Below are 25,032 nucleotides of genomic sequence, written 5' to 3' on the forward strand. Positions count from 1 at the left end.
CAAAAATAATGCATAATTTTTTATAATATAAACTTTATGTGTTAATATGAAAAAGACGAATAAAATTTAATTGCATGGAAAACTATATTGACTTTTCCATTATTTTCACTAAAACAAAAAATAATCTTTTGATTTTGATTTATAATTCCTTATGTGATGACGTGGGATGGAATAGTAACTAATTTTCACCGTACGCATATCAAAATGCTCAGATTAGAACCCAGAACGGAAGCATATATACAGTCAAGAGTCCTTAAAAAGACTTTAGAAAGCCTAACTATGTCAGCCAGACATGGGCTTTATACAGATCAGGAAGGGGTCTTCGAGAGCCCAATGAGTGAATCTCAGAAGGAAGTCCTGGAACTGCAAGATGAGACTGTAAGCGTATCTTGTGAAAAGTAATTAATAAGCCGAATATTATACCCAAAAAATTATATTTATTTGATTTTGATTTATATAGTAAATAATATCTGTGGATTGCCTGAATATAAATGTAGTACTATACAGATAATTCGAACAATTAACAAAAATTCATATTTACATAGATATCAAATTATTTTCTTACATTGTGTATGTCCTACCAATAAAATTTACGATTAAAATATTAGATATAATTCATAGAAAAAGTGTAAGGATAATTACAAAAATAATATTTTTTTAATTTACTCTGAAACAATACACGCGCTAATTGTATCATAATTTTCAGATTATCCAAAGTTTAGGATAAATCTTACTTTAACAATACGAAAAAAACTATCAAGGTTAAATAAAACATTTGTAAGATAATAATAAAAATAATAAATCGACCGATGGTGTAAGAATTATTTCAGCTTATGTCATAGAAAAAAAGCAGACCATGCAAATATTTTTCAAGCGTGTTCAAAAAATCTAGGAGCGAAGTTGATATTAATATTTTTATTTAAAATAATATCTATAGTTACAGGGAAAAAAGTTGATTATTGTTGGATAAAATTAAATAGCGATAATTTTATTAAATACTCCCTACGTTTACTATTCTCAACAATTATTTCTATTACTTATTATTAAACGCTTTATCTGTGTGTCCATAGATAATAGATTTTGCCAATCAAAAATATGCAAATTTACACAGCATGGCACCTTATGCTTATTTCTCCTTTAAATCGCAAATCTAAAGATTGAGATTATAATATATAAGAATCAAGTCAATTGTAGATGATAATCAAGAAAAATAATGATAGGCAGTTTTAAAAATGATAAAAAAACGGTTAAACTTAGATATTTATTGCCGACTTCGAATATTATTATTTTAATTGTCATCATAGCAGAAAATTCTTAAAAAGATTGCAAAATGATTTGAATAATTTATATTAACGAAGTAAAAAGTGAAAAAATATTTGAATAGATAATTTCGTGAAATAAATACTATTATATGAACTGCTATACTTAATTTTTTTAAATTAACAAATATATGCATACGAATATACACATAAAATGTAAAAGACTGAAATTGAAGTAATTAATTGTATAAAAAACATGCATATTACTAAAAAGTCAAAATATAATGAGATTTGAAAACGTAAGGTCTTTTCGATACTAAAATAAACATTTCATCAATTTTATTTGTTTCTTAATAATTTCTTTTGAAAAGACGTAAAATATCAGTAAATTATAAATACATTATTTATTGACTTTTATATAAGACAAATACAATGCTATAGGTTGGTGACCTCTTAATTGTCATCGTTTTAGACCAATACTTCTCGACAGGTTGAGTTTTCTCATGACTTTTAGAAGTTGCTGTAATATTGCTTCAATTATTTATAAACCAATGCAAGTTATGTTATTAATATTTCTAGTAATTTCTTATTCCTGCCTAATATGACATTCCATTTCCAATAAACAATCTAATGATTCAAAACAAGAAAAATTAAAAACGAATACTTTTTACATTGTTATAATGAAACAACAACCTTTTTTGCGAGAAAGAAAAACAAATAGTATTGTTCTGTGTTATGTCCTTTTTTTTAAAAATTTAAGTGTGATTATCATAATGTATTATATTTTGTTTTATTTCTATATAAAATAAAATATTAAAAGACGTAAGTCAAATCAATCAATTATAAAATTAATTTGACACCTTATAAAACATTATCAACATTGCTTTTTCGATAATTTATAAAATTTGATTTACTACTATTTTTTAATATAATTTTTTTGATATAAAATTCAAAAATTTTGCACCCCATGGATTTGTTTATAATTTTTTTCGTTATAACAATTTTAAGTAGTTCGACAGCGAACATGAGTAGTAGTCGGGTAGAAACCATTGCACACTATCAAGGTAGGAACTATAGAAAAAATAACATTTCGTATAAGGATTCTGCCGAAATTAACAAGATTGTGGATTTTAAAAAAGAAAAAATGAAAGTATATGACATACGAGCAGAACATTTAGCTCTATTTTATTTCTATACTACTGAAAATAATATTAAAAGAGAGAAATATCAAAATTTATTAGAAAATATAGCTCACATTATCGAGTCAAGCGAATTTTTCAATAACGGACAATATGTTATTGACTCAGATAAAGAACAGAAAAATAATATGTTAATTGGTATAATGAAATATTTTGCAAAGTTACACGAAAAAGATATCTATTTTAATAAAATAGACATGAAGACTAATGATGAAAATATGTTTGAAGAAATTGGGGCTACTAAAACTGAATCATATGAATACCAACTCTATGAATGGTTCATGAATAGAGCTGAGATACAAAATATGTATCTGGTATATTATTCTGCAAACATAAACAAATTTGTCGCAGAAGATATTAGAATATAATGAATTGGATCATCTAGTAATTTGTAACGAGACAAATTTTTATAAATAACTTTTTTGTAAATAATAATTTTGAAGATATTTTTACACTGTTTTGTAACTGAAAAAATGATCCAAGTCATTATATTGTTTCCATATTTTTTTATTTATATATATTTTTATACAGACAAGCGTATTATTACTTGAAAAAAATATCTATAAATTTTCTTGTATATTTCTTTAGCTATTAGAATCTTAAAATTTAAATTTTTTCAAGAGTAAGAAATTTTAATGGTGCTTATCTCAATACGATACTTTTGATGACAAATTAAAATTCAAAATGATCATAAATTTTTTTTTAAAAATTTAATTACAAAAAACTTCTTCGAATAATTACCATGCATCAAAATGGCACCAGATTTATTTTTTTAATTTTGTTGTTCACAAATACCATTGCAAAATTCATCAAAAGGTCTTATAACACACGTAAAAGCAAAATGATATTTGGCATGGCATTAATCTTTATTGCAAATTTGGTCCGAATTTTCGTTAACATGAGGTTAGTTGAATAAAATTGAAAGTTAAACAGCATATACATTTCCGATACGACAAAACTCGTCTAATTAAACTAAGATACTGCTAAGTATAGTTATGTAAATGTCAAAAATGTTTTTTAAAGAAAGATTCTAAAATTATGTTTATGAAATATACATTACGGCCATATCTACTGTAAAGCACCGGAACTCGTCAGCTCTTCGAAGTTAAGCCAGTAAGCGCCTTGTGAGTACTGAGATCGGAGACTGCTCGGAAAAGCAGGGTGCTGTAATTTATAGAACCGAAATATTTGTCGAGATAGACTCTTTTATTAGAATATCATTGAACATACATGAAGGTCATTCACAGCCGGCATGCAAAGAAAGACTATACCTTCTCCACGATGCGCTCGGAGGAGGACTAACTAGTGCAGTGTTTTAAAGTGAAAGCATGCTACTCAAACTAAGGACAGACTTCGAACAATCGGTCAATATTTACCCCAGAAGACGAGTTATTATAATAAACCAGGAAAAAAAGAAAACTCTTTTTTCTAATTAAAGAATACGTCCAGGAAAAGTATAAGCTAATAGATGTGGATCAGAAAGCACTAGTTGAGGGTCAGTTAAATACCCTATACAACAACATAAATAATAAAACAGAACATAAAAAGTTGTTTAGGGCAAAGGAAAATGAAATAGTCGACATTAAAAATTCATCACTATGGCTTAAAGTAGGTAACACGAATACCAGGACATAAAGTAAGTTATGTGCCCTACAAGACCGAAATATATTTAATAGATCGATTGGAACCTGCCCCCATTGCAATAAATCAGCAAAGACAGTGGATCACCTAGCGAAAAGATGCGAAAAATGCTAGGACACGATTATATGAGAAGGCATAATGAAATAGTGAAATGCATCCACCTACTACTGTGTGAAAAATTTAAAGTGCAGCCTAAGAAGAGATTAAGAAACCACACAGTACAGTAGATAGTTGCAAAAAAAGATGTGGAAATAAGAATAGACACGACGATAAAAACGGACATAAAGATCGAATATAATAAACCTGATATTGTCGTAGTAGATAAAAAGAATAAATTGATCATAATAATTGAAATAGGTGTCATATCACAAGAGAATCTACAGCAAGTAGAAAACGATAAGTTAGAAAGTATGATGTCCTTGCGAACGGACTGGGATTAATATATGGTTTTAAAACAGAAATAATTCCCCAAGTAATCACTTGGAACGGTATAGTGACTAAGTTCCACAAATCATATACCACAAGACTTGGAATCCCTAAGAAGGTAGAAGCGTACATCAAGATGATCACGCTAAAGAAGACGCTAAAAAGCATTTCTCTGGACTACCGAAGGAGAGGAGACGAAGCCGATGTGGAAAGGACTATGGAGCCACAAAGCTACCTTCAAGCAGGAGACGCTAACGCGGAACCTACCCTTGTTAAACTATAAATATAAACTACAATAAGCATACCCTAATTAAATTCATTTCTTTTTATAAAATATTCACATTTAATGACCATAAGGTGTAATTTCATCTAAGAAAACGAATTAGTAAGAATGTTTTATTATTTTGTGTAATTTAAAAATATTGTTATATGTTTGAAATAATAATTATTTCGAAATCAAACATTAAATTATTGATCATGAAAAGTAATAAATAATTTTTGAGCACCATACATAACTAAATAACAATTTGCTCTTTTGATTTGTTTACTTTGATAATGCATGATTACTGCGCTTCACAAATTTTCTAACAAAATTAAGACCAAATATTATTTTATTGGATTTTTAAATTAATTTATGTTCTAATATCTATAAATCTTCAAATATCTAAAGATAAAACTTGATCATTTCTTTTTATTTTCTTCTCTGTTATTTTTTAGCCCCAAATGGAAAAGCTGTTTTGCCAACAAGAAAAATGTTTAAGAAAAATTCCAACAGAGGAGAAAATACTAAGATCTGCAAAAAGGGTCAATGTTTTCAAAGGCGTAGATTTGCTAAAGGCACTAGAATTAAAAGGCTGCACCAGTGAAGTTATTAAGGAGTTAGTATCTTACATGTTAATAAATAGCATTATTCTTAAAGTTCAGATGGATTCAAAGAATAAAAAGTCATGTGATCTTTTATTGGACTACAGATTTACAGAAAAAGATTTTTATATTTGGAGCGAGGAAAAATCTAGTCATTTTAGTTTGCTCATTTGTCTAGGCGTAATAATTTTAGGACTTTCCCTGGTAATGTTCCAAATGTGGCCTTCAAATCTAAAAGTGCTCGCATCTTACGCTTCATATTTGTGTGGTGGTTTTATAGCATTTTTATTAGTCTTGGGAGTTATAAGAATTATTTTATTCTCAATTACTTATTTTACACATTCTCCTGGCATTTGGTTATTCCCAAATTTATTCGCAGATTGTGGCTTTATAGACAGTTTTATTCCTCTGTGGTGTTATCACGGGGAAGATGTAAAAAAGAATAAAGAAGATTAATTTTTTTAAGTTTCAAATGTCTGTATAATATTTTGTAACACAAAATTGTTTCACAATTAGCTTTTATTTTATTGGTCAAACTTCTTGACAAAAAATTATAAAAATAAAATTTTTTGATCCTTCAATGGAATCGCTAACATTAGAAAAAGCCTTACAAGACAATGAAAATTTCATGATCTTTTTAAAGGAGTGTCCTTTTTGTTACAAAGCTGAAAAAATATTAAAATCTAATAAGGTTAAATTTGAGAAATTTAATAAAGATAAATACAAAACTCTAACTGAAGAAGCACAGAATAAATACAGTTACCGCACTTTCCCCTTAATAGTTCTGGATAGGAAATTTATTGGAGGATGTAGTGATTTATCAAAGATTTTTGAGAATTAATGTTAAATAAAAATTTATTCTTTTCTTTAGTCAACAATTATATTTACGAAGTTCTTTTTTCAAGAGAGTGTGGCACGCGTCAAAAATCACAGGCCAATGTTTTGATATATTTGACGCGGGGTCATTAAACGCAAACAATTTCCTCAAGTCATGCACTAATAGAATTTTATTTTAACTATATTTATTGATAAGGAGTTGTTATTATCCTTAAGCCTTTATTTTTTCCCGAATGACTCTTTGCATGTATAACATTTCGACTCTAAATCTTTTAAATAATTCCATAGTTAATGTGCTTTACGATGCAATAAAATCTTTGTAAAGTTGAAAGGTTGGTTTTGATCTTCATAATTTTATATATTATTTAATGTGTATTTGTAGCTGGGTCTAATTATTTTTGATACATAAAGAATTCCATTTTTTCTCGGGGTTTTGATTGATTAACTCGGCCAAACAATATTAGTTTTTGATAAAAAGAGCCAAAATCAATGTTATTTAAAATTTTTTCTTTCTCAACACCGACTGTATTTTTAAAGTCTTAAATAATTTGTGTTCATTCATATTTAATAATCTATTTTATTTTTTGCAATAAAATCTTCGTTTTATTTGTAAAAACATCATTTGTTATAAAGAACTGGATTTGAATCACTACTATAATAATGCTCCGTTGTCACATTCAGCTTTTTGTATTATATATTTATAATTAACTTTCAAAAATCTTTATTCTTAACTTAATTAGTTAAATTGCAAAAAATCCATTGGACAGAATCGTTTTAAACTCCTTATTTACTTCTACGTTATTTTTTTTTGCTATACGTTAATTTATTTATGTATAGTATAAAAAAGAAATCTCGTGTACATTATACAAATTTTTTAAAGTAATAATCAATGTTATTTTTTGTTCATCTGCTGCTAATATTTTTACTACCGCTTCAGATCATTTTAAATTGCTTACACAATACTTCTTTATATATTGAATTATATTTTAAAACTTAAAGTTGTAAAATCTACACAATACAAAAACAATTCAAGATAAATTTAAAGTTGCCATTTTAATGTTGCTTGATGTGAAAAGTAGTATTAAAATCTATATTGTTCTGTGCAAACATACTAAATTCAAGTAATAATTAATTTGGGCATAATATCATACTTACTAATTACTTTTCACAAGATAAACTCACAATCTTTTCGATATTTCTCCGATGTTTATTCTGAAATCTAAATATTGGGCTCTTAATACCACTTCCTAATAAGTACCAAGCCAATGTTTGATTGACATATGTAGAATTTTGCAAATAATTTTAAAAATTCTTGTCTGTTATATAGTTCTTTCCAATAAACTTGATTATACAGTATATTTAATAACATGTCTCATAATATCGAGCAGCGTTTGTCATTGGAATGTTATTAATCATAACCTTTATAAAAATCAATACAAAATCCAGTACGTTTAGCATAAGTTTATGCTTCTAATCTTAGTTACAAATTAGTTCTTTACGAATTTAAACGGGAATAAAGAAAAGATACTATAAATAATACATAATTTGGATTAGTTTTCGGTTTAGACTTCGGTAACTTATATCTCTTACACGTAAATTTTAAATGTGTTTATCATACTTCATTTCTTAAATTTTTCAGATAAAATTTTTACACGCTTCTATTGTATCGTTGTTATTTTGCAAATCTGAACTTAAATGCGAGACGTATTAAGATATAAATTAATTAAAATTTCCGAGATTGATATTTATACAATTATTCGATTAATTTAACAAAAATATTAGCGTAATTTTACAGTACAATATCATTACAGAATTAAAGAAAAAATATTTGATTTCTATTTTGTATTCATTTGTGATTCAAAATTATAGTAATTTTAGTGTCTTTAGGTTTAGATATGAAAGATAAGGAATTTCTAAAAAATTTATTTCATGATCTCTATATACATATCCACAATTTTAATTATTTTGACATTTCTTTTCTTCAAGGTAAAACAATTGATTATTTTTTTATTAAACAAATTTTCAAATTTTATTGAATATCAAAGTAAAAAAAAATTCTTGCTTATTTTGTCACATATTTTTTGCCCGTCTTTTACTTTGTTTAAAAACCTAAAAAATAAACATCGACTCTCATATTAAATACTATTTGTTTTTATGCATTTTTTACTGAGAATTTTTTTTTCGAAATTTCTGGCTTTATTAATCTTAATTTTGATTACGTAAGAATCATATGTAATCATGTTTGCTACAGTATTGATAGACCGTTTGAATTACTTTTCACAACGTAAAGCCATTTTGACGACCCCATGATCTTTTTCATGTTTATTAAGATCTCTTTCATTGTTTTATTCGCAAGTTTATGAATGGTAGAACGAAAGATTTTGTTATCTAATATTTTAAATCATAAGATAAATTTCTTTGTTCAAAATTTGTAGATGAGAATAAAATTAACTTAATGACGTGTCTATGTATAAATAGTCACTTGTTAGATATTCAAAAATAATGATTGTGTTGTAGAAAATTATTTCTAGGGCTTAATATTTGAACAACAATTCTTGGTACTTACATTAAAAATATTTTCGCGAGATGAAAAATAGTAGAAATTACATTATCTCATTGTCACTGTAGATACAATGCAAATACTGTAATAATAATACATAATTCGAAATCTCTGATAGTATACCGCTGTATTTTTATATAACTATATTGAATCTTTAAAAATTAAATATAATTCGTCGGACGTTAAACAATTTCCTGATCTCTGTTTATGAAGTTTTTCAGTGTTTATATGTCTTTAAAATGTTAATTCGTCATTACTGTATCAATAGTTTTATTATTTAACTGGATCACATCACATTCAAAATCATATTATTCGATATATCTGAGCTTTAACATATGTTTTTTCGACGTATTACTTCTGATAAATTTAATCATATGCATTCAAGTGAAAAACAGAAAAAAAATTTAAGGACAGCAACTACCATCATTAACCAAGTTACAATTTTTAACTTTGTACATGATTTACAAATCATACTTACGCATGAGTCAAAATCATAGGTAGGCACCCAACGAAGTATTTTTATGTAAATAAAAAGCTATATAATTTATCGCCCAACTTGACACTTTTTGTAATAATGACAATTTCGTGATATCATATTATTTATTTTTTATTTTTACTTCACGATTTAAAGTTTTGAGTAATCTGTTTTGTTTTAAAGAAGAAACTACTTTAACATTTAATTAATACGTGTTGATGTATTTGTTTGCACTAACGATGTAGTATATAAAATTGTTTATTTGTAAATATAACATTAAGAATATTGCTAAACATAAAAACAAAAAAAAAATTATAAAAAATACATAAAACAATTATTATATAATTTTTCAACCCCCCCTATAATGGTGATATTTACATTATTATTATTAATATATAATTCGTTTAATCTGTCTCATTCTATAGATAAAGGACTAGCTGTAACGGGCAATGCATCAATTAATTATAGTGTGTTGATGTACGACAACAAAAAATATGTAAAAAAATATAAAGTTCAGCCCTTTAATATAAAATACGACTCCGTTACTGTTGAAAATTATAATTCCTGGTATGATAGTCAAATTACTAATGAAACATTTGAATGTGTTGAACATTTTAGATTCAAACCTAAAAAAATTATTTACAATGTAATTATATGGGAAATAATCTTTAAAGCCTCTAATGTTGTTTTCGATGCTTTAATGTCCCATAAAGATATAATTGAAATAATTTACATAACTAATAATATGAATAGGCATAAACATTCACATGATTTTCGATATTATTTTAAAATATTTGTAACAAAGTTTTTAATAAATCAACCAACAAAAATAAGATTACATCCCATTGGACATCTTTTTGAATTATTAGCATATCATAGCTATGATTTAATTTTTGATTTAAGTTTTTACTCATCTTTTGAAGATAAAAACCACATAAAAAAAATTAAAAAACTAGTTTACGATTTTATTGATGTCAGAATAAAAAAATCATGTCCATGGCATATAACACAATTGTACAATGATCTTATGAATTCAAATATTAAAATTAAAAAGCCGGGAGAAATTGAATTTATTGGAAGTCGTGGTTAATAAGATAAACTAGTTTATATACTTTAAATTATTTAACAATGTGTTAAAGATGGAAACACTATATAATAGAAACATAACTTGTACTTGATGTATTTTATGTACAACTTTGTATTATAAATATTCTAAAAAGTCAAAAAACTTTCAAAAAAAGTATGTTCATAAGGTATAGAAAGATTAACACTGAGTTAATTTTGTCAGTAAAATCATGCGTATATATTAAGCATTAAGTTTGTGATTTCGGTATTAAGTATTAAACTTACGATTGTTTGTAATTTCTGCTTTATACATAAACAGTGTAGCTAATTAGCTCAAGTTAAAATTTATATTTCACATTTAACAAATATATTGTCGTTGTAATCGTAGCAAAATAGTCAGTAATTGATCAATAAATAACATTAAAAGTTAAGAATTTTACAATTAAAAGATTTTGTAAAAAAAATAAGCAATATATTTATAGATTTGTATAATATTGTAACAAAAAATTTTATACATACAACCCTTACTTTTTAAACTAAAAATAATCCTTATCTATTCGGTAACCTTTAAGAGTTAAAATATAAAAATTAATTTAAACGACAATTATTGTCACACGACATCCTTCCTATACCTAGTAGGGGCAAGTGAGACTCTAATGCTTGAACTCCTCGATTGTCATATCTCAATTGCAGCGAAGTCATGGACGTGAACAAAAACGTCATCGTCAACATACAAATGACGAATAAGAAGATGTCTAGTCAGAGGAATAAAGGCATAATCTAGAAAACTGTATATGATATAACCAATATTATAAAATATATTCCTATAATCTTTCCCTTTAGATTCGTCCAGTTTTCCCTCCAACATTTTTTTAAGGTATTTTACCCGGAGAGGGGTACGGAGTAGAGGAAAGCAAAAGTAAAAATTACAATAAAAACATTTTACATACTTTCCTCAGTGGTGGATACCACACTGTACAAGAGACTAGCTTTCCCTCAATAAATGATATGTTTGACGTTTATTAAAAATAAAACATAAAAGTATGAATTTTTAGCCCTTCGCCGAGTTATGAAAAGAACCAGAGTCAATAAATATTATACAGATTTAATTTATTTCAACAAGCCGAGCGGCTAGAGAGGCAGCTAGCACCACAATTATAATTCAATAAATAACTGACAAGAAATAGTATGTTATAATTTCGTTTTATTAAATTCATTTGATAACATATAATTTTTTTTCTTATATTTTTTTTTAAAACATTAATACTGTGAAATTGACGAAATGCGTGATTTAATTATAATGTTATATGATATTATTTAATCAATGGATTTGGCGTGCACATTTCATAACGATTTTATCAATAAAATACATTGTACATAACCATTAAAATCTTGTATGTTTGACTTTCATGCGCAATTAATAGCTCCAATACCTTTTATTATCTATTTACCTTACTCTAAAATTTTATAATTATGTGATAGATTAAGTAAAATATTGAATAAATTATAATCTGTACCACCTGCAACGACAGATAAAAATTAAATTTTTTATATTTAACATGACATAAAAAAAAAGTCTATGATGAGATATTAATAAAAGTTTTTGCAATGTTAAAAATCTATTCCAAAAATTAAATACATTATGATGCAAAAATGGAACAAAAAAATTTACGTTGCAATAATTACTTTATAACTTTTTAACAATAAAAACAATGAACAATGCTTTAAATCTCCATTTTTGTATATACAAAGGATTTTAAAAAATCAACTTTGTAATTTAGCAATAATAATAAATTCAAATTACGATATTTACGAACACATTCAAATTAACTAAAGGTCTTAAAATTCCTTGAAATATGTTAAATACAGCCCCCGTGTATTTTTCCTTCGAGGTTCATGTATTAATACAGGAAACATCTTGATTTTATATCAATATAAATAATAAAAGTATCAAGTCCGATTTTGAAAACTAGGATGAAAGAAGGCCTTATAAGAGAAAAAAGACATTGACGAGACAAGATTTTAATCCTGTAGAAACACCTAAAGGTACTCCAAATGAAAATTACTTAGCTATAACACAAAAAGTTTAAGAATAAAAGTGTTTAAATAGTAACATGATTTAAATAATCTAACGCATTGTTTATTTTTTAAAACAACAAAAAGAAATAAGAAAATAATCTAGAATAACACAAGAACATTTTTAAGAATATTAACCATTAGATTTATATTAATTTTTCGTAAACATTTTTGTACGTATTAGTTTTGTCCCTTCTAGCCGATTGATAATTCTTTTCATTATTTCATTAATATTTTTTTACCTTCCTTCTGTTTAGAAAAAAATTTAAATTTTGTTTTTTTTCGTTTATGTTTATAATTTACTTATATTAATGATCAGAAAAGTTCAATCTTATTTTTTTGAATGAAAGATACGCATATCAGACAATAAAAGATTTATTTAATTCTTTATCAATCCATTATACTTACTTTCTTTGTTTTGATTATAAATTCAAATTTTTCTCTAAGTATAGATTATAAAGTACTATTATTCATGCAATTATGTTTACTTGGAGTTCAAATCTGTAAAAAAATTATTCCCGATTGCGGCTTTTTAAATATAAATTCTTTCTTCTCAAAAAAAAGAAAAATTTATCTATATTATTACCAATAGATAGCTGTTTTGTAACTTATAGATTAATTTATTCTGTTTATATAATTTTTTATTCGTTTTTGATAAGGATAGATATGCGTAAATATTGAAACTTGACAAATTTTGTATTTATCCAAAAACTTTTGTGGTGAATATATGATAGTAGATTTTTCGACAAAAAAATAGTAATTAAATTTATAAGTGTTATTCCATAGTAAATTCTAGTAAACTATCTAAACTACTTCATATTTTGCATAACAATTATCTATCATCTCAGAAATAATCGCTTTATTTTTTTGCAACTCAAAAAAAAACTGAGGTCGGCTACAGTAATTAATATTGCGCAAGTTTCTATATTTTGTATTGTTTCAAGTTATATAAGTATATAAAAACAACCTAATGAAACAAATCATTCAAATTGACCTCAAAAGATAAATTTTGTTATACTTATTGTATTATGTTTTTCTTTGTTGAGTTACTAGCGTCTTTTTATCTTTCTCGTGCTATTTAAAGAAAAAAAAATGTTTTAGAATCTTAAGAATAAAAAGCTGTATATATCTTTTGAAAATACGACTTGATTGCAAATCATAAGGCTTCTCTCTATCAAAATAAGCCGAAAATTATTCCTCATTTGATGACTTGAGATGGAACAGTAACTAATTTCCACCGCTCGCATATCAAAGAGCTTCGATTAGATTTCAGAACGGAAGCATATGTACAGACAAGAGTATTAAAATGACTTTAGAAGGCCCAAAACTATGTTAATCAGACATGGGCTTGTTCTGAACGGGGAGGGGCATTCGATTACCCAACATGTGGATTTCAGGAGGGACTCCCAAGGAGATTGAGAATATAGCTTGTAAAAAGTAATTAGTAAGTAAGATCTTATATTCTACTTAAATAAATTATTTTTAATGTTTATAGATAAAGAAATATCTAATTGGGGCTATTAGTCAAAAAATACAAAAAATATGTATTAAAAAAGATTTTTACAATTTCATCTCCTGGTTTTCATTCTTTTTAATTTATAAGATTACAACGAAATGCTTATATAAATCATCTTGAAATATATAATGCATTAAAATACAATAAAAAGGCAAATATTTCGGATAAATATTTCATCATAAATATAATATTTTATAAATATTTATTATTTAAAAATTACTAAGGTTGTTTTAATGTTATATGTAATATAAGTAAAAACCACATAAACAGATGTAATTGGTTTAATCTTATAGAGACTGCATTTTATCAACTTTTTTTAAATATTAATTTTAAGTTTCCTAAATCGCGTTTAGAAATGATTTGTCTGAGAAATATTTGTGTGCATATTTTATCACGTTGAAACAAGAATGAAGTAATCCTTATAAAGCACTTGTTTGTACATATAATTAGACAAAACGTCTAAAAATAAGATATTTATAAGGTATATTCCATATGTTATATTCGCAGAGATCGACATCTAAGTTATTTCGTCTAAAATGTTGTTCTTTATGGTCCAGATTCCCTTTTGATAAGTAAAACAGAAGTGTCGTATTTAAAACAACTATATTCCTATATTATCAAAAGCCCTATTGCTACTTTTACCTGGACACGCACCCTGATTCTTTTATCTGATATAGTTTATACTCGACACAGTTTAAGTTTTGTTGTATTTATGTGATAAAATAAGTAAAAGCTTGTGAGCGTATTGTACTACTAGATATTCTTTATAGACGAGTATCTGTATGTACATAGAAATTTCAACATAATTATTCTCAAATCTCTCTATAATATTACAATATGTAGAATAAAATAAACCTTATATATTTATTTAGGAAAATTTATCATATTTATTGTAAAATTTTTTAATTCAAATTAATTTCAAAGCCCTTTCCAACATATATCATCTATTAGTATGAAATTTTGTATAAATAAAAGTTTTATAAATTTATAGAAAAATTTTTAAAGCTATTCCATGTCGTCTTGTGTTGTTTTATAGTATTCTACGACAAAAATTACATAATTTTTTTTGAACTACATATGGATATCTAAAAAATATTGAAATTTTGTTATTTATATAAATTTTGTAACCTGCTTTTTTTAAAAAATAATAGACTTAGAATGGCTATGTTTAACGTATTTCAAATTCTGTAAAAAAAAGAAATAAATAATATAAATAATATATATTCATAACATTCAATGAACATGACTTAAAATTATAAATTTAATGTAACAGTTTTATATACAATTTAAAACAAATGTATTTATACAATTGTTCAAGTTCTTAAACTCGTTTTCCAAGTTTTCTTGATAAGTCATTCCTATATTTATTTACTTCATCGATGTCAACAAAAGAACAATTTCTATTTTCATTATTAAATTTAAAATTAAATCCTTCAATATTTACTACGTTTTCAACTCCGATCACAAAAGATATTGTTTCAAAGATTTTCTCCCACATACGTGTAATACAATGAAAAATAAGCCCCTTATGATAGAACATGTTCTCAAATATTGTAATTAGATCATATGTTTTAAATTCTTTTTTTCTTAAATAAAAGGTATTTGCTATATTTTCTTGACCAACTATATTCCCAATAATTTTTAATATTTGAAATACTTCTTTGCCTGAATCTTCTTTTTCATTTAAAATAGTTTCTGCCTCAATAAATAGACAGGTTTTGATCAAATAGCTATTACTAAATTTATAATTTGTTAGAAAATCAACAATTCTATGTAGTATTTTCTTCTTTTTAGTTATATCTTTAACGCAAAGAGTCTTGTCTGAATTTTGATTCACGAAGGAATTCTCATTAAAAACTATTAGATCATTTTTGCACAACAAATTAATATTCAGACAAAAATTGATAAAGAATATATTTAGTCCTTTACCAGTGTTAAACAAAATTCTTTCTAGTAGCATTTCTACGAGACAATTACTTTCAATCAGTCGGTAAAATATTTCTATATGCTCAAATTCTCTAATTATTATTGTATCTAGATAATTATGAATTTTATTTAATTCTTTTAATCCTTCTTCTGATAACACACTTTTATGCATCGAACCCATACCATCATTAATTATATGAGCATTATGTTCAGTTAAATCCTTTTCAGATGTATTTCCATATTTATTAAATACTACTAATACTCTATCATTTGATCTTTGAAGTTTATAGTGGAATTCATTGATGATATTACTTAGTTCATTGATGCCATATAATTTAAAAACATATCTAATTATCTCTTGATTAAAGTTGATATTTTTAAGAGACTTTAGTACCTTATTACGAAAAATTTTTCTCAAATTGAGGTTTTTAACATCAATTTCGAAATAGTAAAGGAGATCATTATTATGGAAAAATAAATAAATAAAAAATGTATTATCTTTTTTGACATAACGTAATTCGTTAAAATATGCATTTTCATCAATGTTATTCATAATAAATATTATAGCGTCATATAACATACTACTCTTTTCAATAATATCATCAAAACAGTAATCTTTGGGTGCAGCATTATTGCTATGCCTATTCAATGTCTTCAAAGTATTGATTATTTTTTTAATAGATTTACTTAACGGAAGATTATTTTGGTTATACACCAACAATCTAGGGTAAGAAGACAATCCATAATAAGTTTTAATTTCTTTATAAATTTGACTAGATACATCCGATATAGATTTATCATTTCTAATTTCCAACACAAACTCAGATATGGTAGTCTTAAAATTTATGATATAACTATCAAGAGTTTCTTCAAATTCAATATATTCTAGTTCATGCAATTCATTTTTATCAATGGTAATGAAATCACCAATGTCTAGTTTAATTTCTAATTCGTCTTTAAAATTATTATATATCTCTTTTCTTAGATCAGGCTTTACCATTGAAATCCAGAGCAAAACTTTAATACTAATCATGTGGGATATTTTTTAATGGTATTTATACTTACGTTAATTCGTTCATTTACTAAAAATTTAATTTAACGATCAAGATAAAAATTTATTATATAGGTTTTCGAAATTCATACATTATTTCCTTTATTTTGATCAATTTTGTAAATAAGTATAGATTTGATAAAGTAAAGTAGTGATTTAGATCATAAAAATACAATTACTCGTTCGAAAAAGCAAATTAATTTTTTATCTTGCCGTAAACTAAATGGCTCATTTTAACAATAAATAAATTATTAAGTAGAATTTTTGAGATTATATTTTTAGATTCAATAAGTTTAATTGTTCATTATTATCAAACTATTGAAGTAGTCTAATACCAGCTTAAACTAAAAGTTAAAAGAGAGATACGTGTTTTTTATCTCTATTAAAATATTTTCTTTGGATTGTCATTTATGCAAAAGAATTTAAAAACCATGATCAAGATTTTTATTTTACCAAAAAGTGCAAAATATTCTAATATCTATAGTGTAATTATTCTCTTATAATACAATAACATTTGTAAAATTTATTACGTACATTTGTCTGATTTAAATTTCGTTTTAAAATCCAATATTCTATTTCTAAATGTTTCGCGGGTTTTTTGCAATATACTACTGATCTTTTGAGAAAAACGAGTTTAAAATATTTTTTATGCCAGTTTTTGAAGTTAAAATTTTTAAAAACACAAAAAAAGCAATACAAAAAACATTAGAAAATAAAAATTTTAAAAAAACTAAAATGTAATTAAAATTTAGCCGCTATTTTTAGCGAAATTCATGATTTTTCTATTTTCAAAAGGTTATATTGTATTGCAATTTTACGGAAGAGGGGTTTAAAAAATTATAATAGATGATTCCACTAAAAATTTAGCATCAAAGTTTATCAGCAATAATCGAAAAATGGATTTTAAATCTTAAATATATGAAATTATAGATTACCTTTGTCTCACAAAGTATATTATTGTAGTAACAAAAAAACGTAGAGTTAATCTTTTAAATTATTTTTTCAAAACTGATTGCTAAGAGGACTCACAACAGACGAGACGGGCTTAGTATAGCTAGACAAATACTATTTACATCGTTTGTTTGATTAAAGACAGACAAATAAACAATTTAGAAAATTAAAAGCTACTAAAAAGAAGAGTAAAAAATCAAATAAGAATTTTTTAGAACTAGCTTCAAATTTTTATTTTGAAAAGTGATTATAATATTTATTTACAGCTTTTATTTTTCCGTTTCAGTCATATATTAATAAAACATTAAGATGATAGTTATTCAAGGAACCATTCCTAAGTCGCATATATCCAAGAAATTCATTGTAAAACAGTTATAAATTGAATAGAAAATTACCATTTAGAACAATAAATTTCTACTTTTAGATGGATAAATTTTTTTGTAAATTTTGATGGAGAGGGGTTAATAAATTCCAAAAAACAATTCTTTCTATATTTTAGAACTGGGTTTTACAAAGATAAAGAGCAGTAAAGGGCATTTAAACACAGAGTACATACAATAATAATTACTGAATTCATTATTAAGCCCCACTCAAATTTACAATTAGTAAAAAATAAGCAATTATGAAAGGTGGAAAAACTTGGAATAAATAATTGGCACACTTAATATAATGTTATGCTGATCAAAAAATTAATCATTTTATTTATTCATAATAGAATATATATTTAAAAAACGTGTAATATTTTATGAAATTGCCATTTGGTTTTTTGGAGTCTAAATTTATTCTTTAGTTAGTTTTGTTTTTTAAATTTGGAAATATTTTACCCATGGAAGGATTTCTACTTGTTTTTGATATAAATGATACGTTAATTTCTAAGATAAAAAAAACTGATAAATATGTTTTAGACAGTTTAACTGACAATCAGAAAAACAATACATACAGTTGTAATAATCATATTTTGTTGAAAAGACCGCTTACAGATTTACTAGTTAAATTTTTAGAGATACACAATATTAATTATGTATTTTGGTCTACATCTATGAAACATAATATCAAAAAGATGATTCCTTACTTGGAAGAAATTGGGTATAATTTTCATTTGGGCTATTTTGGACAAGAGGAATGTGAAGAGGGTATTATTACTGAAAAGATAAAAGCAAAAAACAATATAAAAAATTTAGAAGTAGTTTCTAAGCACTTTAATGTAAAATTAGAACAATGTGTACTCATAGACAATGATATCGAAAAACATGTTGATGGTCAAAACTTTATACACGTAAAGGAAATAAATTTAGGACATGATGAAGAAATCATCAATATATGTAAAAAGCTGGATAAATTTATAGATTGTCAGACAAAATGTTTTGTAAAATCATTAGCTGTGGAATAATACAACGAGACTGCAAATAAAGATAAGTATTTAGGTCGGTTTAAATGATTAAAACATTTATTTTTAAATATTAATGTTTTATTTGGCAAATATTTTTTCTTCTAAAATTATTTTACATAATTTAGTTGTCAATCAAAACCGTCCATTTGTCGAAAGATGATTGGCTAGTTTTTATTATGGTTTCACATGGAAAGAAATATATATCTTACATAAATTGTTTATATATTATTTATTAATTTTATAGAACAATTGGTCCCCTTACATATAGAATGCATTGTCAAACAGTTTACTTGTATTTTCCATGCCCTCTTTTGGAAATGATTTTAAAAGGTTACAGTAGCCAATCAAATACGTTCACTTGTCGAAAGATGATTTGCTCTTTTTGATAGGCTACGATATGCATATTAACTCTTTTCGCAAACAAATTAAATGATTATAATACAAATTAAGTGTTATATCTGTTTTATAAATAATTTGAAATTTTTTTTTGACCAAATAGAATAAAAAAAACAATTAAGTAAATGAAAAAATTTTTAGCGCCAGATTTGACTTTTTTTTATCACTTATAGATATTTTTTTTTGTCAAAAATAGAAAAGAAAATATATAAACACGTGAAAACGATTTAAATTACACAAATAAACGAAAAACATGGGAGAAGTGTTGACGCAATAACTAAATTTTAGCCTATTTAGTCTCTAACAACGGAAAATAGTACACAATGTATGACGTTGGTTGATAGAAGACAGAACAAATTTAAATAGAGAAATAACTGCATGAGAAAATATTTAGTTATTTAAAATAGAAATAGATGTTTGAAAATTATGAATAGCTAGATAACTGCTCTACTTCGAATTAAAATTATTTAATTTAACATGAATATAAAATAAGTTTTTATTTGAAGAATATTATATAAGTTATATTTTATTTAAAAGCAGATTTATTTCATCATTAAGCTCAAAGCACAAAAACCAAATCATATATATAAAAGAATTTTATTTAATTTTTTACCCCTCTTTTTTGTGACTTTGAAATTTCTAAACTATTTATTTTGATCTTATTAAGTTATAAAAATAGTGTTTTTAGATTTAATGTTTCAATTTGATAATTATAGATGCGAATACTATATGTTAATACTTTTTTGTTTTTTATAAATTTTTTGTAAAACTCAGTTCCAAAATATCGTCAGAATCGTTTTTTAGAATTTATTTAACCCTTCCAGGAAAAAATTTAAAAACAAATAACGAAGAAGAAATTGAATGTAAGTGTCAAAAACTGAGCTTTAGAAGTTCCCAAAATTATTTCATTGAGATTATTAAATGTTTTAAAACAACACTACTCCTTATATGTTACTAAAAAGTATTTTTGAAAATCATGTTTCCTCCTTTTCAAATTCATCCCAAAATGGAAACTTAACAACAATAAAAGGGGAAATACATATTAAAAAACTAAACATTTAGATTCCGTTTTCAAAACGGGAAAGCATAAGCTAGTCATATATATAAAAGAATTTTATTTAATTTTTTGCCCCTCTTTTTTGTGGTTTTGTAAAATCTAAACTTCTTATTATAGCTTATTGTGTTATTGTAATATCAAATATAAACTCATTGAATGATTTTGACTATCATGGGTGTGTGTACTGTATGTTAATACATTTCCATTTTAATTCTTATTTTTAGAAAACTCAGTTCCAAAATATTGTCAGAATCGTTTTTTAGAATTTATTTAACCCTTCTAGAAAAAATTCACAAAAATATTAACCAAAGAAAAAAGTTGAATAAAACTGTCAAAACTTGAGCTTAGAAGTTCCCAAAATTATTTCAATATGATTCATAAGTGTTTCTAACTTAACTTAACTCCTTATATGTTACTAAAAAGTATTTTTGAAAACGATGTCTTCCTCCTATCAAATTCAATCATCCCGAAATAGAAACTCACCAAAATTCACCGAGGAGCGACATATTATAAAACAAAACATTCAAATCCCGTTTTCAAAACGGGAAAGCATACGCTAGTCATCATATATATAAAAGAATTTTATTTAATTTTTTACCCCTCTTTTTTGTAGTTTTAAAATTTCTTAACGATATGTTTTGAGCTTATTGTGTTATTAAAATAGTGTTTTCGAATTTAATGCTTTCGTTTGATTATCGTAAGTGCGTACACTATATATTAATGCATTTTTATTTTAATTCTTTGTTTTGTAAAACTCAGTTCCAAAATATCGTCAGAATCGTTTTTTAGAATTTATTTAACCCTTTTAGAAAAATTGCAAAAACATATAACCAATGAAGATCTTACATGTAAGTGTCAAAAATTGAGCTTAGAAGTTCCTAAAATTATCTCATTATAACTATTAAATGTTTTTATATCAAGTTTTTTTCTTATATGTCACTAAAAAGTATTTTAAAAAATCATGTCTAAACTCTGTCAAATTCAATCAGCCAAAAATGGAAACTTCACAAAATTTACCGAGACGGGACATATTATAAAACAAACACATTTATCCCGTTTTCAAAACGGGAAAGCATACGCTAGTAAATAATAAATAGAAGTAAGGAAACCCATTATAATATTTTCAACAAGTGTTAAATAAAATTCACATGTGATCTCAATCACAATTCAAAAAAACAATTTTTACTTGACTATAACTGAGCACAATATTTCATGGACTAAAATTTTTTTAAAAATCAATTCGAATTAATATTTACGATAATGTTTAGCAAAGTAAATTATTTTACAAGTATTCTAGATTTATAATGCCAAAAATGATAAATTATTCTAGTTATCTTTTGCATCTTTTTTTTGCGCTCATTTTTGACACTTTTAAAATTTTTAACGTCATGCTTAGGCAATTCGATAATGCCTCAAGAACACTAATTGTTTACAGTAAAACATTAAAAATTCAACATTAATAAGAAAAATTTATTTAACATTACAAATCCAATTTTAGAATAATGGAGTTCTACCATTAGAAAATAATATTACTTAATAAAATCTTCGTTTTGTTTATATGATGTAATTTTATTCGCTACGTTGTTACATGTCACTAATTGACTTTCATAAATATTTATTATTTATAAAGTCAAGAAAATACAATTTTTTTATGAAAATCAGACGCAATTTTCTTAATAGTTTAAAGTTAAATGATAAAATTGCATCCCTATAATGTTTTTATTTTTTTATTCGTTATTAAGTAATTCTTACAATTTCATTGGAAGATCGTTAAATGCCATTGGTCCACAAAATAAAAGCAATGGAATGATTTATAAAAATGCAATTTTCGACAGGGAACAATCCGTTTTGCCATTTGATATAAAATATAAAAATGTTACTGTTAAAAACTATAAATTATGGTATGATGATTTCGATAATACGCAAATATTTGAATGTTATGAACATTTTTTATTCGAGCCAAAAAAAATAATTTATAATGTAATTATATGGGAAAATATATTAAAATCACTAGATGTTGTGTTTGATGCTTTGACATCACACACAGATATTATTAAAATTATAAATCTAACTAAGAATATGAAAAAACATGTGTACGTTCAAAATTTAAGATATTATTTTAAAATATTTGTAATAAAATTTCTGACAAATCAGCCGGCTAAAATAAAATTGAGACCTATTGGTCATCTCTTTGAATTTTTAGCGTATCATAGTTATGATCTGATCTTTGATTTAAGTTTTTATTCTTTATTTGAAGATGCCAATGAAATGAAAAAGATTCAAAAGCTTGTTAATAGATTTATTGATGTGAGGATGAAGGAATTTTGCCCATGGCATGTTATACAATTATATAGTGAACTGATGTATTCTGGTAAGAGAAAAAATCCATTGGACACCTCGTTTGTTGGAAGTAGGGGATAATTAGAAATAATAAAATTTTTATTAAACGTATGTAATGCTCTTTCTTGTAGATTTAAGATTTATATGACGTTTTATATATACTCAAATTATTTTATAATCAATAAAAAAGGAATATTGTTAATTTATACACTACCGATCTTTGCAATTAATTACATTGCATATTTAGCTACAACAAACAATTTTTTATTTTATACTAAAATTTCTGGATTTAAAAATCGTCCAAGGGTGCTTTTACGCTACAAATCAATTGTTTTACATTTCTTTTTGTATAATCTTTCTTGTAAGTATTATTTATACATGAAAATAATTTGGGAATAACATCATTAATATTTTTATTAATAAATCAGTAGTGTATTTCTACATTTGTCTTGTTTAACTTGCAAAATTTTGAAACTTCGTATTTAGGCATAATCTGTCTGTAAAGTAATATTTGTGTTTTTTCTATTCAGATAATTCTATTATAAGTATTTGGAACTATTTTTTTTCAAACTACCTAATTAGCTTTAATTTTAATGAAACAAAAGCTATTTTTTAGGCCAATAGAAATATTGAAACATACATACAAATAAAATGCAATTTCAACGTTTAAATTTTTTTTAAATACATATTTTAATCGATTTGAAATTATTTTTAAGACGTTATGTCATCGAAAAATTTTATAGTTATTATAATATTTGAAAACCATTTGGTTCTTGACTTTTAATGACTCTTAGAATTATGAAAGTTATGAAAAATTTTGAAATTTATAAAACTTTTTCTAGAATCCAATGTGCAAATATTTCGTATATATTAACTGTTATATATTTTGATAAATCTTACCCATAATTATGATATAATAGATAAATTTAATTAGAATATGCTTATTGTAATTTATATTTTTAGTTTAACACGAATAGGTTCCGCTTTAGCGTCTCCTGCTTGTAGGTGGCTTCTCATCTCCATAGTCCTTTCCACATCGGCTTCGTCTCCTCTCCTTCGTTAGTCCAGAGAAATGCTCTCTAGCGTCTTCTTTAGCGTGATCATCTGGATTTACGCTTCTACCATATTATGGATTAAAAGTCTTGTGGTATAAGATTTGTGAAACTTAGTCACTATACCTTTCCAACTAATTACGTAGGATATTATTTCTGTTTTAAAACCATATATTAGACCCAGTTCGTTCAAGGACACCATACTTTTTTAACTTATCGTTTTTACTTGCTGTAGATTCTCTTGTGAATTATGATAAATAACTACATTTTTTTTAAAACTCTAATTAATGCAATACTAATAGCATGACATATACGCAACTTAGAGGATTAAGCTCATAAATAAATAAAAATTTTTAGTTTTTTTCTAAGGAAATGTTTTTTCGTCATACAGTCGCTCCTTTTATACTATTAATTCATTTTTTATGTTATAAATAATATAGCATAATCTTTCGATATAGCTTTCCATGCTTTTATGAGAATATTGACAGTACTAAACAAAAAATTAAAATATTCAGTGTTTATTACAATATCTTTAAAAAGTTATTTACATATGCATATAATCGCATTTACACCTGCTTATATTTTTCAATAATTTTGTTTTATTGACATATAATAGCTGGAAATATATCTCTAATTTTATGTAATTTTCTATATTGCTGTACCACTTTTTTTTTTGAGTTTTATCTGTTTTGTTTCTTATACTGTCTATGAGTTTATTTTTATCATGTGTCATATATTTGATAGCGGTTATTATTAAAAATTTTCTATATTGGCAATTTATAATGTTTATCAAACAAAAAAACTTATATTTAGTATATAGAAATGTGAACAAAATAATTTCTATAAATTTTGTAGTTTTTAATAAAAAATTTATACTTTTTGTAAGTTTTTGTTATTTTATATTTAAGGCACTAACGGCTGAAATTTTAACAACAAAATAATGTTTTTAAC

At 25.0% G+C, this 25,032-nt stretch overlaps 7 protein-coding genes across 7 annotated transcripts; 6 read left to right on the top strand and 1 right to left on the bottom strand.

Annotated features, from left to right (window-relative positions):
• Positions 1-2,226: 2,226 nt before the first annotated feature.
• Positions 2,227-2,826, top strand: VNE69_08190 (putative SP-containing protein; the record flags this gene model as incomplete). Its single annotated transcript, XM_065474511.1, has 1 exon — positions 2,227-2,826. One exon carries the CDS (start codon positions 2,227-2,229, stop codon positions 2,824-2,826), a length of 600 nt encoding a protein of 199 aa, XP_065330583.1.
• Positions 2,827-5,248: 2,422 nt separating this feature from the next.
• VNE69_08191 (translocation protein SEC62) lies at positions 5,249-5,845 on the top strand (the record flags this gene model as incomplete). Its single annotated transcript, XM_065474512.1, has 1 exon — positions 5,249-5,845. One exon carries the CDS (start codon positions 5,249-5,251, stop codon positions 5,843-5,845), a length of 597 nt encoding a protein of 198 aa, XP_065330584.1.
• A 124-nt stretch (positions 5,846-5,969) lies between these two features.
• On the top strand, positions 5,970-6,230 carry VNE69_08192 (putative glutaredoxin; the record flags this gene model as incomplete). Its single annotated transcript, XM_065474513.1, has 1 exon — positions 5,970-6,230. One exon carries the CDS (start codon positions 5,970-5,972, stop codon positions 6,228-6,230), a length of 261 nt encoding a protein of 86 aa, XP_065330585.1.
• Positions 6,231-9,625: 3,395 nt separating this feature from the next.
• VNE69_08193 (uncharacterized protein) lies at positions 9,626-10,351 on the top strand (the record flags this gene model as incomplete). The annotated part of the gene is made up of 1 exon (XM_065474514.1): positions 9,626-10,351. The coding sequence occupies one exon, from the start codon at positions 9,626-9,628 to the stop codon at positions 10,349-10,351; it is 726 nt and encodes a 241-aa protein (XP_065330586.1).
• A 4,888-nt stretch (positions 10,352-15,239) lies between these two features.
• VNE69_08194 (uncharacterized protein) lies at positions 15,240-16,877 on the bottom strand (the record flags this gene model as incomplete). The annotated part of the gene is made up of 1 exon (XM_065474515.1): positions 15,240-16,877. One exon carries the CDS (start codon positions 16,875-16,877, stop codon positions 15,240-15,242), a length of 1,638 nt encoding a protein of 545 aa, XP_065330587.1.
• Positions 16,878-18,672: 1,795 nt separating this feature from the next.
• On the top strand, positions 18,673-19,236 carry VNE69_08195 (FCP1 -like proteiny domain-containing protein; the record flags this gene model as incomplete). The annotated part of the gene is made up of 1 exon (XM_065474516.1): positions 18,673-19,236. The coding sequence occupies one exon, from the start codon at positions 18,673-18,675 to the stop codon at positions 19,234-19,236; it is 564 nt and encodes a 187-aa protein (XP_065330588.1).
• A 3,166-nt stretch (positions 19,237-22,402) lies between these two features.
• Positions 22,403-23,110, top strand: VNE69_08196 (uncharacterized protein; the record flags this gene model as incomplete). The annotated part of the gene is made up of 1 exon (XM_065474517.1): positions 22,403-23,110. One exon carries the CDS (start codon positions 22,403-22,405, stop codon positions 23,108-23,110), a length of 708 nt encoding a protein of 235 aa, XP_065330589.1.
• Positions 23,111-25,032: the final 1,922 nt, after the last annotated feature.

Source organism: Vairimorpha necatrix, chromosome 8, assembly GCF_036630325.1.
Source record: "Vairimorpha necatrix chromosome 8, complete sequence".
Taxonomy (NCBI): Eukaryota; Fungi; Microsporidia; family Nosematidae; genus Vairimorpha; species Vairimorpha necatrix.